Source organism: Anomaloglossus baeobatrachus, chromosome 4 (genome assembly GCF_048569485.1).
Source record: "Anomaloglossus baeobatrachus isolate aAnoBae1 chromosome 4, aAnoBae1.hap1, whole genome shotgun sequence".
Taxonomy (NCBI): domain Eukaryota; kingdom Metazoa; phylum Chordata; class Amphibia; order Anura; family Aromobatidae; genus Anomaloglossus; species Anomaloglossus baeobatrachus.
This window is the reverse complement of record NC_134356.1, coordinates 572,116,797-572,129,682: the sequence shown is the minus strand read 5'-3', so window position 1 is coordinate 572,129,682 and position 12,886 is coordinate 572,116,797. Positions and strand designations below refer to the sequence as shown.

At 48.5% G+C, this 12,886-nt stretch overlaps 1 protein-coding gene across 1 annotated transcript in view; it reads left to right on the top strand.

The window, feature by feature from the left end:
- The window catches only part of ITGA11 (integrin subunit alpha 11), a 234,144-nt gene that overhangs the window by 135,490 nt on the left and 85,768 nt on the right, over positions 1 to 12,886 (top strand). Inside the window, exons 12-13 of the mRNA XM_075342870.1 lie at positions 10,574 to 10,722; positions 10,929 to 11,069. Of these exons, the coding sequence (XP_075198985.1) occupies positions 10,574 to 10,722; positions 10,929 to 11,069 (290 nt within the window). The remainder of the gene's footprint in view (positions 1 to 10,573; positions 10,723 to 10,928; positions 11,070 to 12,886) is intronic.

Here is a 12,886-nt window from a genome sequence, read left to right as displayed (position 1 = left end):
ATATCAGATGCCTTGTTGTGGAAATATCATCATTAATCACTTTATGTAAATAAGCTGTTCCAGGCTATAGGGCAGATGCTGCCTGGAAGGTAACTCCACCTCCAGAGATTATTTTAAATAAAAGGTGCAATTTACTTACCGAGTCACCTCCTCGGCTTTCCCACTTCTCCGGCGGCCTCTCATTTTTCAATTTAAGTGTTTTATTGGTTTTCATGAAAAAAAAAGGACAACAACACGGGTCATGTCATACAGATACATATTGCATAACAACTATGAGAACCAGGACCATGAGGTCCAACAGGTAAAGGAAAGAAGGGAAGAGAGGGGGCTGGAGGGCATTGCACATAGGCGATATTGTGACAATTATCCACTACAACACCTAGAGAAGCTCCTGGCGCACAGAGTCCCCCTTCCACCCGTCTCTCACTCTCCTAAAGGAAACTTACCATAAAAGAAACTCCTAAAAAGAAAGGTCAGAAAGTGGAAAGAGAAAGGGAAGAAAACAGAAAGGGAGAAAGAGTATCGAAAGAGGGTGCCATGGGTCCTTCACCTGCCCGCCATGTTTATGTAAGGAGGTAAAAGGTTCCGATCAAAAAGGGGATTTGGGTCATGTCATGGGTTTGAGCCAGATCCTGCCAAATAAGACTCCCAGTGGGACCATTTTGTGACCACAGACTCTGCATCCCCCCGCGACTGGGCCAGAACCCTCTCCATCCGGTATATTGCATTCACCTCGTCAGTCCACTCTTCCAGGGTGGGGGAGTCTGCCTTCTTCCAGTGACGGGGTATAACCGTCTTGGCCGCCTGTAGGAGGTGTCGCAGAACAGATTTTTTGTACGCAGCCTGCGGCATAGGGAACATGTAAAGCAGAACTGCCTCAGGGTGTCTAGGCACGGTCACTCCTGAAACCTCTTTGATCGCCTCTAGCACCCCCTCCCAAAAGGACTGCAAGGCTAAGCACGACCACCATATATGCGTCATGGTGCCCCCCTGGCTTCCGCACCTCCAACAATTGTCTGGGGTCTCAGGCCACCACCGATGCAGGAGGGAAGGGACCCGATACCATCGTGATATAACTTTATAACTGGTCTCCTGGGACTTAGTAGCAGTCACCGACTTGTGTGACAAGTGGAAGCATCGCCCCCATTGTTCTCTAGAGAATGTTTGGTTGAGTTCCCCCTCCCATGCTCCGCAAAAGGGGGGGAGATCATCCAAGCCCCCGGAGACCAGCAATTTGTATATAACTGAAATGTTGTGATTCGGGGCAGTCGTTGTTGTACACATGGCCTCATAAGGGGATGGAGAGAGTGCAAGCTCGTGCGTCTGTGTGAGTGATGTAATAAAATGCTGGAGTTGGGCGTATTCGAAATTGTGGCGTAGTTTTTGGGGTTTCTCCCCTAAAATCGTAGAGAGTGGTAGTGTCCGTCCCTGTGGGGCAATATGGATGAGCCGAAGAGGCGTCCGTTTAGTTCCTTCCAGGAAGCGAGTGACAGAGGCACCCGGAAGAAAATCCGGACTATCGGTCACCGGCATCAGCGGTCCATATGCACGAATCAGATCGCATTTCCTACCAGGGGCGTGTATGGTGCGCAGAGTCTGCTCGATACTGTACCCCACCACCAATTTGCGACGGTTCAGCCGTGGCCACGTCCAAGGCAGAGTTGGCGCCGACAGAGAGCATAGATCATGGGCCAGACGCACCCATAGTTTAGACCCCTCATTATGCAACAGGTCCAGGACACGGGCATGGGCCACTGCTAGGTGATACTTTCGGCAGTCCGGCAGTCCCAGCCCTCCCGCGTCCTTTGGTCTGGTCAGAACACTACCTCGTATTCTGGGTCGGCCCTTGGCCCAGACAAACTGGATAAATAGTTGTTGAATTTTGTACCAATATGACGCGGGGATGTGGACGGGTACCGTCTGCAGAAGGTATAATAAGCGAGGCAGTACTGTCATTTTGAGGGCGCCAACCCTACCAAACCAGGACACCACCCCCTGATGCCAGGTGGCTAGATCCCTCTCTGATTTGATAAGAAATTGTTGGAAGTTAAGTGAAAACAGATTGGACAGGTCGGATGGAATGGTGATACCCAGATATCGGATACTGTTGTTTTGTGGCCACTTAAAAGGGTGTTTGGATTGTAGGCAAGAAACTAGATTTGGAGGAAGGGAGACATTCAAAGCCTCTGATTTGTCGAGGTTTATCCGGAAATTGGACCATCTTCCAAAATTATCCAACTCTGACATTAGGGATGGGAGAGCCTCAAGCGGGTTAGTGAGATAAACTAAGAGGTCGTCGGCGAAAGCCGAGCATTTATATTCATGGTTCGCTATCTTGATCCCTTGGATGTCTGGGTTGGCTCGCAGGGCCGCCATGAGATGCTCCATCACTAGGATGTATAGAAGAGGGGATAAGGGGCATCCCTGTCTCGTCCCGTTATGGATGGTGACAGTGTCCGATAAGGTGCCATTGATTTTTATACGCGCCGACGGGGTGTGGTACAGTGCAAGTATTTTAGCCGTTAGGTTTGGGCCCAGCTGCAGGTGATTTAATGTTTGGGCGAGTGACTCCCATGAAATCCTGTCGAAGGCCTTCTCGGCATCTAAGGACAGGATCATCAATGGTATCCCTCGGTTGCGAGCAAATTGAATAATATCTAGAGTTTTAAGGGTATTGTCTCTAGCCTCTCGTCCCGGGACAAACCCAACCTGGTCTAGGTGGATCAGATCCGGAAGGAGAGGATTGAGCCTGTTGGCAATAAGTTTAGCATAGCACTTAATATCTACATTGAGCAGGGAAATCGGTCTATAGCTACCGCAAACGCCCGGGTCCTTGCCTACTTTGGGAATGACTGTGATGTGCGCCGCTGTAGAGTCTGTTGGAAAGAGGGCGGTGTCTGAAATTGAATTAAAAGATTCCAACATCAGAGGCGCAAGTAGGGTCGAAAAGGATTTATAGAATTTTGCTGTTAGCCCGTCCGGACCTGGACTTTTATTGCCAGGAGCACTCTGGATAACCTGCAATAATTCTTCTATCGTGAACGGGGCCTCAAGATTTTCTAATATGGCACTATTCAGTTTTTTAAAGGGGGAAGGGGGGGCATCTGTTGAGGCGTTGGGGGACGCCCTAGGAGGGGGTAAATTGTACAACCTAGAATAATAGTTATGAAAGGCATTTGAAATCTCAGGGGTAGTATGAACCAGGCCACCCGATGAGTCCTGAATATGTGGAATCAGGTTTGTTGCCCTTTTGGTACGTAACGCGTTGGCTAGCATTTTACCTGGTTTGTCGCCGAACTCGTAGAATTTGCTCCTACCCAATTGAATAATGTGACTATATGAGGAGTCCAGTAATTTCCTAACCTCCAACCTCGCTCTTAGAAGTGCTTGGAGTGTCGAGGCCGCCAGAGCACGTTTATGGAGGAGTTCAAGTGTTGTGACTTTTTGAAGAGCGTCTTTAATGGCTTGTGCCCTACTTTTTTTAATTCGAGAGCCGTGTTTAATGAAAGTCCCACGAAGGACACATTTTAGGGCCTCCCACTTAAACACAGGCGCAGTGGTGTCTGATGCGTGGTCCCCCACAAAATTTGTGATAGAGGAGCAAATGTCTGAGGTGCAGCCTTCATCCAAAAGCAGTGACTCGTTAAGCCGCCAGGATCCTGCCGTCTTTGCCATGGATGGAACATGCATGGAACAGAACACTGGAGCGTGATCCGACCATAGGATGTTTCCAATCCCGGTATGGGACAGCCAAGATAATACATTGTGCTGCACCAGGATATAATCCAAGCGGCTGTATGAGTCCTGCGGATGCGAGTAAAAGCTGTAATCCCTGTCCGAGGGGTGCTGTATGCGCCACGCATCATACAGTTGAAGCTGTAATAAAGATTTTTTAACTCGTTTAATTAGTGCATAGGAGAGGCTTGACCGACCCTTGGAGTTATCCATAGCCGGATCGAGCGTGATGTTTAGGTCCCCACAGAGAACCACTGAGCCCCTAACCAAAGGGAGGGCCGAACGTACCAATCCGGCGACAAAGCAGTCTTGGTTCTGATTAGGTGCGTACGCATTAATTATAGTAAATTCCTGTCCACTAAGAGATAATGATAAGACAATATAACGTGCTGCCTCATCTATTTTAACGTCCAATACTTGGTGAGGGAGTGATTTGTGTATCCCTATCGCCACCCCCTTTGAACGTGTCTCTGGATTGTTGGCAAGAAACCATGTGGTGTAGTATTTGTTTTTAATCTTTGGGGTGTGGTTAGTTTTAAAGTGCGTCTCCTGGAGGCAGATCAGGTGTACCTTACGCTTGTGCAGGTGATAAAGGATCTGGGCCCGTTTCTCTGGGGTGTTGAAACCCTTCACGTTGAAGGATGCAATATTCAGGTCTGCCATTTAGAAGGGAATCCGGATGCTGCAATGGAAGGGTGGCAGGTTTGCAGTTTTGGTGGACGGTCCCCATGGCGAGGTCTAGTACAGAGAAAAAAGATTAGGAAAAGGAGAGAAAAGAGGAAGGAAGACGATTCAGAGGAACAAAACAAAAGCAGAGGGAGAGCCTCCACACTTAACACTAAGCAAGTTAATACAAACAACAGGAGCATGTCCGCCGCACACCGGCGGGGCAGGGGCTTCCAACCTATTGGGGGGAGAATCTGGTCAGACATCACCAAAAGACAACTCCTTTCCAATTGAGCATGAATATAGTGAGGCAAAAAAAAAACATTAGCATGGTACGAAACCATCGGCATCCCATATAAATCAATATCATGTACTATAGATATCTTAGAGAGGTTCCTTCAGGCGCGGTCCGGACTACCGCGGCTCAGATGTGGGCGTCTCTTGCCCCGGAATCTCTCCTCTCTCCGCGGTAGTCCCACAGATTGCCGATTTGTGGAGGGGTTCTCAAGAGGACCCGTGCGCAGCCCCAAACCCCATGGGCGGAGCAGCGTGTTAGGCCACTGGGGGAGGAGAATCGGCGGCAAGCCAAGGCCCGACGTAAAAGAGGGCAAGTCCTCGAGTGTACGGAGGGTGAAGTACTTCGAGCCCTGGCGGACCGAGAGGGAGAAAGGGAATCCCCACCGGAACTGGATCTCTTTATCCTTTAAAACATCTAATAGAGGTTTGAGGGCCGCTCTTTGAGCTAGTGTGTGGCGAGAAAGGTCCGGTAAGATTCTAATAGGGGTCCCATTATAGGAGAGGTCAGCTTTTTTCCTGCTTGCCAGTAGGATCGCCTCCTTGAGAGCGTAGAAATGGACCCGGCAGATAACATCCCTTGGGTGGGGGTCCTCCGGATTGAAAGGGCGAAGTGCTCTATGAGCTCTGTCCAACTCTATTCTGACCCCTGGCGGGCGCCCGAGCAGCCTGTTGAAAATTGTGGTGAGCACCGACGGTACATCCACGGAAGCAATAGATTCTGGCAATCCTCTGACACGGAGATTGTTTCTCCTATTGCGGTTCTCTAGGTCGTCCATATTTTGCTGCAGGGAGAACAATTGTTTGGCGTGTTCTGTCACTGTAGCTTGTAAGGCATGGATAGAGGTAGAGTTATTTTCTTGTATCGTGGAAACTGTATCCACTCTATCTGTTAGAGATGAGAGTTCCGCTCTGAATTGGGCAAATTCCAGCTTGCATTCCGCAACAACTTGGTTTGCTAGAGCCGCGATGTCACTTTTGGTAGGTATCGCCTGCATGAATGCCCGGAGGTCCGCCAGGGAGGCCGGCCTATCCTCACCCCCTGCAGTCGGCGAGAAGGCCACATGGGAGGTATGGAAGCTTGATTGTGGCCTGTATATTTGTGGTCTCCCCTCTCTCGGAGTTGCGATCATGATTGGGGCGTGAGGTACCATTCGAGTGTCAGGGCCCTCTGGAAGCAGGGTGGGATGCCTCTCAGGTGTGGCTGGGTGCTTGGCGGGGGGACTGTCTGCCCATGATGAGCCAGTGGACCATCTGGCTGGGGAGCTTGATGCTGCCTCCTCCCTCTGCAACACTTCTTGCATGACAGCCTCCTCTTTCTGCATGGGGGACTCCCCATCCCCCTCTCCCATATGTAGGGGGCAAGCGTCCCCAGCTCTCTGTGAGACCCCGGGCTCTGTGTTTCCACCCCTATTGGGATCGTAGTCTGGGGTGGAGGGGGGGGCTGGACAGACTCCAGCTATTCCCTTCTGTGACTCCGGATTTTCCATCAGGGGCAGAGGCGACTGGTGTTTCAAGCATCGTCCTCCCCCTCCCTCTTGTGCGACCTGGCCGCCGCTTGTCAGCTGCTGCAGCTGCAGGGTCTGGGGCCTGCTTACCCGGTCCGTCTTGGCTGGGGAGCTGCTGCGGCGGCCATCTTGGAATGGCGCCGCCGCCGCGCCAGGCTTCTCCACCTCCGGTATGGGGGTCCCAATCGCTCCGGTCCCATTCCTCCGGGTCTGCGCTGGGGTGCCTCTCGTTTCCTCTGGTGCCCGGTTTCCGCTCGCCGCCACGTCGGATTCAGCCGGATAATCTGGTCCCTGGGCAGGACGCATGGAGGCCCCAGGTTTTTCACTCCCCGGATTGGTGAGGTAAGCCTCCATAGTGGGCTGTGGGGACGTCGGGCGGGCAACAGAGCGGGACCGGGCCTTCTTGGCAGCGGTACGCACCATTTTGGTGTGGGGATGCCGGTGGATCGTGGAATTCTGCAGCGGAGCTCAGGAGCTGCACGTCTCTACACGGCCATGTCTAGCCACGCCCCCCGGCCTGGAGTTAGCATTTTTATCTCAAAAACGGAACGAGATACAGAAAAAAAGTGAATTAAAAAATTGTAGGGCATCATCAATTCAATATAAATCGACACCTTGCATACAGAAATGCTATGATATGAAACCCATGACCCCCCCAAAAACATTGAATGCTGGTCACGCATATGGCGCTCATTTAACGTTGATGCTCAAAGTGGTCACCGTCAGCTGCAATGCACATCTGGACTCTGGACAGCATACTGTATCTTGCTGCACGTTGTGCAATGTGGTAGGTGACACGTTTGCATAAGCATCTGTGATACGTCATCATAGGTACTGCAATGTTGGTGGAGGGGTCACATACACCTGTTGTTTGATGTGATCTCACAGAAAGGGGTCCAATGGGGTCAGGTCAGGTGAGCGTGGAGGCCACTCCACGCAGCCACCATACACAATGACTTGTAGGAAGGTCTCCATGAGGTATCGCTTCACCTCCGCAGCCTTGTGAGTTTTACACGTTCTAATCATAGCATTTGTGTATGGAAGGTGTCGATTCGTATTTTATTGATGCTGCCCTACAACTTTGTAATTCACTTTTTTTCTCTATTTCGTTTCGTTTGTGAGATAAAAATGCTAACTCCGTTGTTTTCCACCAGGTGGCGCTATAGGTGGTTTCATTGCGTAGCGCATGGCTACTTTACTATACCTAGACACCACTTCTATGCCTATAGCTGCTGCCGTTCTCAAGTTAATGGCGGTGGACAGAATATGGGTGGACACACTGTCTACACAGTATATATAAACCTATTTGTTGGAAATCATTTTGGAATAGCTAAGATACCTGCGGGAGCTATAGATTATTATTTCTAAATCCTTCGTAATAATATTTGGCGCTGAGGTAATATGAAAGACATCCTTTTATGATGCCATTTATCCCATCAGTAAATTCAAAATAGAGGATTACAGGCCTTACGGGTTAATGCCCAACTCTGAATTTTGATCTATGTCTTGGAACATCACTCGGAAAATTGTGGGGGGAAAATAAGTGTTTTCTATCCGCAATGTCCAGGATGGATCTTATTGCTTTGGGTCCTGTGGAAAAGACGTCTGGCCACTTGCCTGGAGTTGCTTACCACACCACCACATTTGCTGCTGGGGAAATGTGTGAGAGCGGAGAGCTGCTCCTGCATTAGGATTGTCTTACCCCCATACTTCAAGCTTGTAGAATAATGTTATGGAAGGCACCAAGCCAGTTGTCTCAAATCAAGTTATGTATGAAAGGTGTCAGCCACTGCTCCAAGTATTCCCCAGCTATAACCCTTGTCAATACTAGTGGTTTTGACTCAGCAGTTTATCAGAACCATTAAAATGAACTATACATGTAATATAATTTTGCAATTTTACTTATTTAAATAAATGTATCCTCAAAGCCAAGATCTTATGTGCTTATGGCCTATATGTGCTATACACATAGCCACTCATACAGTTTAATGCATAGATCTTTACATAATCTGCTCATGTGAGACCTTGTCTCTGCAAAATGCAGTAGATTATAAAGGAGCACAATAATTGTATATTAGTACAACATAGTAATAAATGATCTTAATGTAAGGGGTAAAATACTGCATACATGGGATAAGTAATGAAAAAATAAGACTAATCAGCACAAAGGCAGAGAAACGCTTAAAAAGACACCGAGATTATGTCCAGAGGTATAAAAACAACATTTTTATTGAAGATTTAGCTAAAGTGTAATACAATACGCAATGACAGCAACAGAAAGAATAAGGAGCAAAGCACCGGTGTTATAAGTCAGCTACTATATTGGACATTTCTGAATAGAAATTAAAGGGAACCTGTCCCCTGGTTTTTCTCTAATAAGCTGCAGCCACCATCAGTGAGCTCTTATATACAGCATTCCAGAATACCAGGCCGCTCTGTAGAGCGTAAAAAACACCTTTATAATACCTACCTTTAAAAATCTCACCTAGGGGGCAGTCCGGTCCGATGGGTGTCGCTGCTCTCGGTCCGGCGTCTCCTCCATCTTGTGGGATCACGGTCCTCTTGACGTGTCCTGCGGATGAGGAGGTAGTATGGGAATGAGAGATTTTAAATGTGCGGTTGGAAAGGTATGAGGAGATCCAGGAGAGAGCAAGGTCTTTCATGCCAAGGCAAGAGTATATTTGTAGCAGTAGGGAGTGGCCAACTGTGCCGAATGCAGAGGACAGGTCTAGAAGGAGAGGTATAGAGAATTGTGTTACCTTTGGAAGTAAATCGTTAGTAATTTTGGTCGGAGCAGTTCCAGTGGAGTTGTGAGGATTGAAGCCGAATTGTAGGTTGTCGAAAAATGCATTAAATGAGAGGTGGGAGGAAAGTTCAGCATGGATGTGCTGTCAGCAGAGTTTGGGAGCAGCAGTATGTGACGATAGATTGATGTAGAGGTCGGGTCAAGGGATGGTTTCTTCAGGATAGGCGTGGCATGTTTGAAAGCAGAAGGGAAGGTACCAGAAGGTGGAAGAGATGGATTAGGGCCAGGATAAGGATGGTGGTGAGGTTGGAGAGGAGGTGGTTTGGTATGGGGTCAAGTGCACAAGTTGTGACGTGTGATTTGGAGAGTAGCTGAGTAAGCTCTCTTTCAGTTATGTTGGTGAGGAAAGTTATAAAGGAAGGGCAATGACCTGTTATACATAACTGTGCTTGAACAATATAGACTTTCCTTGTTTGGTCGATCAGCTTTTTTCAGTCTATGACAGTGATAAATAAAAGCAAATGGTAAAAAAATGTAAATAAAACTTTGTTAGGCCTCTGCCACACTCACGTGAATTTCACGCACGTGCCGAGAGACACGTATTTCCCCTGCGTGTTGCGTGCAGGTAAGTACGTGTCTCTGGTACGTGCGTGACACGTGTGTTCTACGTGTGCTATCCGCGATAGCACACGTAGAACCGGTAATTATTATACTCACCTGGTCCTTCCTGATGTCCGCGCTGCTGTCCATGGTGCTGATCCTCGGTCTCCAGCCCTCCTGTCTCCCCGCTGCTGCTGCTGCCAGGCAGTGAAGTGAATATTCAATGAGAATAATGAGCGGCGGTCGGCAGCAAGAGGCAGCAGCGGCAGAGACAGGAGGGCTGGAGAAGGTGAGTTAATGTTTTTTATTTTTTTCCCTGACATGTGTGTTTACTCCGGCGCATGTCACACGGGACCGCATCCACACTACACCCGTGTGGTACGGGTGCGGGCCGTGTAACACCCGTGCTGCCGGAGAAAACACTGACATGTCAGCGCTTTGAAAATCACACACACGTACAAACGCACACGGACACACGTTCCGTGTGGTTTTACGTGTGTGTGCCTGCTACCATAGGGTAGCATTGCTGTACATGTCTCCGTGCCGCCGGTACGTGTAAAAAACGACAAACACGTGCCGGAGGCACGGATGTGTGGCGCAGGCCTCACAAAAATATTTTAATCCAAAATACATGTTTTGAGTAAATGGTGTTCATATCGATATTACTTTTGTACAATTTGGAACCTACAAAATGGGATAATCACATACATAAATGATTATATTATTTTAAGGTCCTTGTGAAAAATAAAAAAAAGGAAAATATTGCCGAAAATCCTTAATCCTTAATAACGGGACAATAAGTTATGATCATGGAAAATAGAATATCAGAAACGGTATGATAAGAACTCAAATGTTATTGAAAACTATCCAGCATGATAAAAACAAGCAATTGATGGGAGAAAATCATACAATAGACAGTATGAATAAACAGAGAACCAATATAGTGACCACATGATAATGAGATAATTGTCTGATATGGCTTCGCTTAGCTGGCGTCATAGCTGTCTTTCTTTATATTGGGCAGGTTACACTGTGACGTCCATAATGACACCGCAGCGGGTCAGGCTGTATGTTTCTGGAGCACCGCGGTTCAACCACACAGGAAAAGTGATAGTCTTCAGTATGCAGGGTATGGACAACCTCGTCATTCACCAGTCTCTTCCGGGGCAGCAGGTAATCACAAAATATTGCAGTGGACATAATAATTTTTGAGAAGTACAACAGATCTGTAGCCACTCATACATTATGGATAGACTCAAAAATGCTATTGCTCATCACAACCATTCATAGCAATTCACTCCTGTTATGGTGTAATCTGATTACCCTCCCAATATTGCGATTAATAAGAGCTTTTTATTATTTTCTTCTGTCCTTGGTAGATTGGATCATATTTTGGAAGTGAGATTAGTTCTGTGGACGTGGATGGTGATGGAGTAACCGATGTCCTATTGGTTGGAGCACCGATGTTCTTCAGTGATGGACGGGAGCGCGGTCGCGTGTCTGTATATATCATGAAAGAAGTAAGTGTCTGAGAAATACCAATGAAAATCACCACTGGCTGCACAAGAATTAGTAAAGGCAGATTTCAATATTTTATTCATTAGGACGCCATTACTTCTAACTAAATAGGTAATGTCTCCCTTAAAAATGTTTTGCTCCCTAAAAGTGTATTGGGATTATTAACTAATATAAAAAGGCATAATCCTTTCATTCTAGAAGTCATAAACTGTGTGTAAATTAAGAGTAACTAAACTATGTTCCTGATTTTTCATGTTTAGCAAACACTTGAATTTCTTGCAGATCATTGCGTTTCTGGGTCCCGAGGCCCCCATCAATCGTACCCCGAAGAACTGAACAGCTCAGTAGACAGGAGAACAGCTCAGTAGACAGAACAGCTCAATAGACAGGAACACAGCTCAGCAGACAGGAGAACAGCTCAGCAGACAGGAGCACAGCTCAGCAGACAGGAGCACAGCTCAGCAGACAGGAGCACAGCTCAGCAGACAGGAGCACAGCTCAGCAGACAGGAGCACAGCTATGCACACAAGAGCACAGCATAGTAGACAGAAGCACAACTCAGACAGGAGCACAGCGCAGTACACAGGAGCACAGCTGAATACCCAGGAGCACAGCTTAGTGGACAGGAGCACAGCTCAGCAGTCAGGGGCACAGCAGAGCAGACAGGAGCAAAACTCAGGACACGGAGCACAGCTCAGCAGACAGAAACACAGCTCAGCAGACAGGAACACAGCTCAAGAGAAAGGAGCACAGCTCAGCAGACAGGAGCACAGCTCAGCAGATAGGAACACAGCTCAGCAGATAGGAACACAGCTCAGCAGACAGGAGCACAGCTCAGCAGACAGGAGCACAGCTCAGCAGACAGAACAGCTCAGCAGAAAGGAGCACAGCTCAGCAGACGTGAGTCTAGCTCAGCAGATAGGAGCCCAGCTAAGTAGACAGGAGACCAGCTCAGCAGACAGGAGCATAGCTCAGCAGACAGGAGAACAGCTCAGCAGAAAGGAGCACAGCTCAGCAGATGGGAGTCTAGCTCAGCAGACAGGATCCCAGCTAAGTTGACAGGAGCCCAGCTCAGCAGACAAGAGCACTGCTCAGCAGACAGGAGCACAGCTCAGCAGACAGGAGCACAGCTCCTGTCAGCAGACAGGAGCACAGCTCAGCAGACAGGAGCACAGCTCAGCAGACAGAAGCACAGCTCAGCAGACAGAAGCACAGCTCAGCAGACAGAAGCACAGCTCAGCAGACTTAGAAGCACAGCTCAGCAGAAAGGAGCACAGCTCATCAGATAGGAACACAGCCCAGCAGATAGGAACACAGCTCAGCAGACAAGAGCACAGCTCAGCAGACAAGAGCACAGCTCAGCAGACAAGAGCACAGCTCAGCAGACAGGAGAACAGCTCAGCAGAAAGGAGCACAGCTCAGCAGACGGGAGCACAGCTCAAAAAAACAGGAGCACGGCTCAGCAGACAGGAGCACAGCTCAGCAGACAGGAGTCTATCTCAGCAGACAGGTGCACAGTTCAGCAGACAGGTGCACAGTTCAGCAGACAGGTGCACAGCTCAGCAAACAGGAGCACAGCTCAGCAAACAGGAGCACAGCTCAGCAAACAGGAGCACAGCTCAGCAAACAGGAGCACAGCTCAGCAAACAGGAGCACAGCTCAGCAAACAGGAGCACAGCTCAGCAAACAGGAGCACAGCTCAGCAAACAGGAGCACAGCTCCTGTCTGAATGTGCATTCGGACTGGAGTGTGGATCTCATAGAAAGCACAGGCTTGGTAAAGAGTATGAAAATCTGCCCTAAATGAAAAGGCTCATATT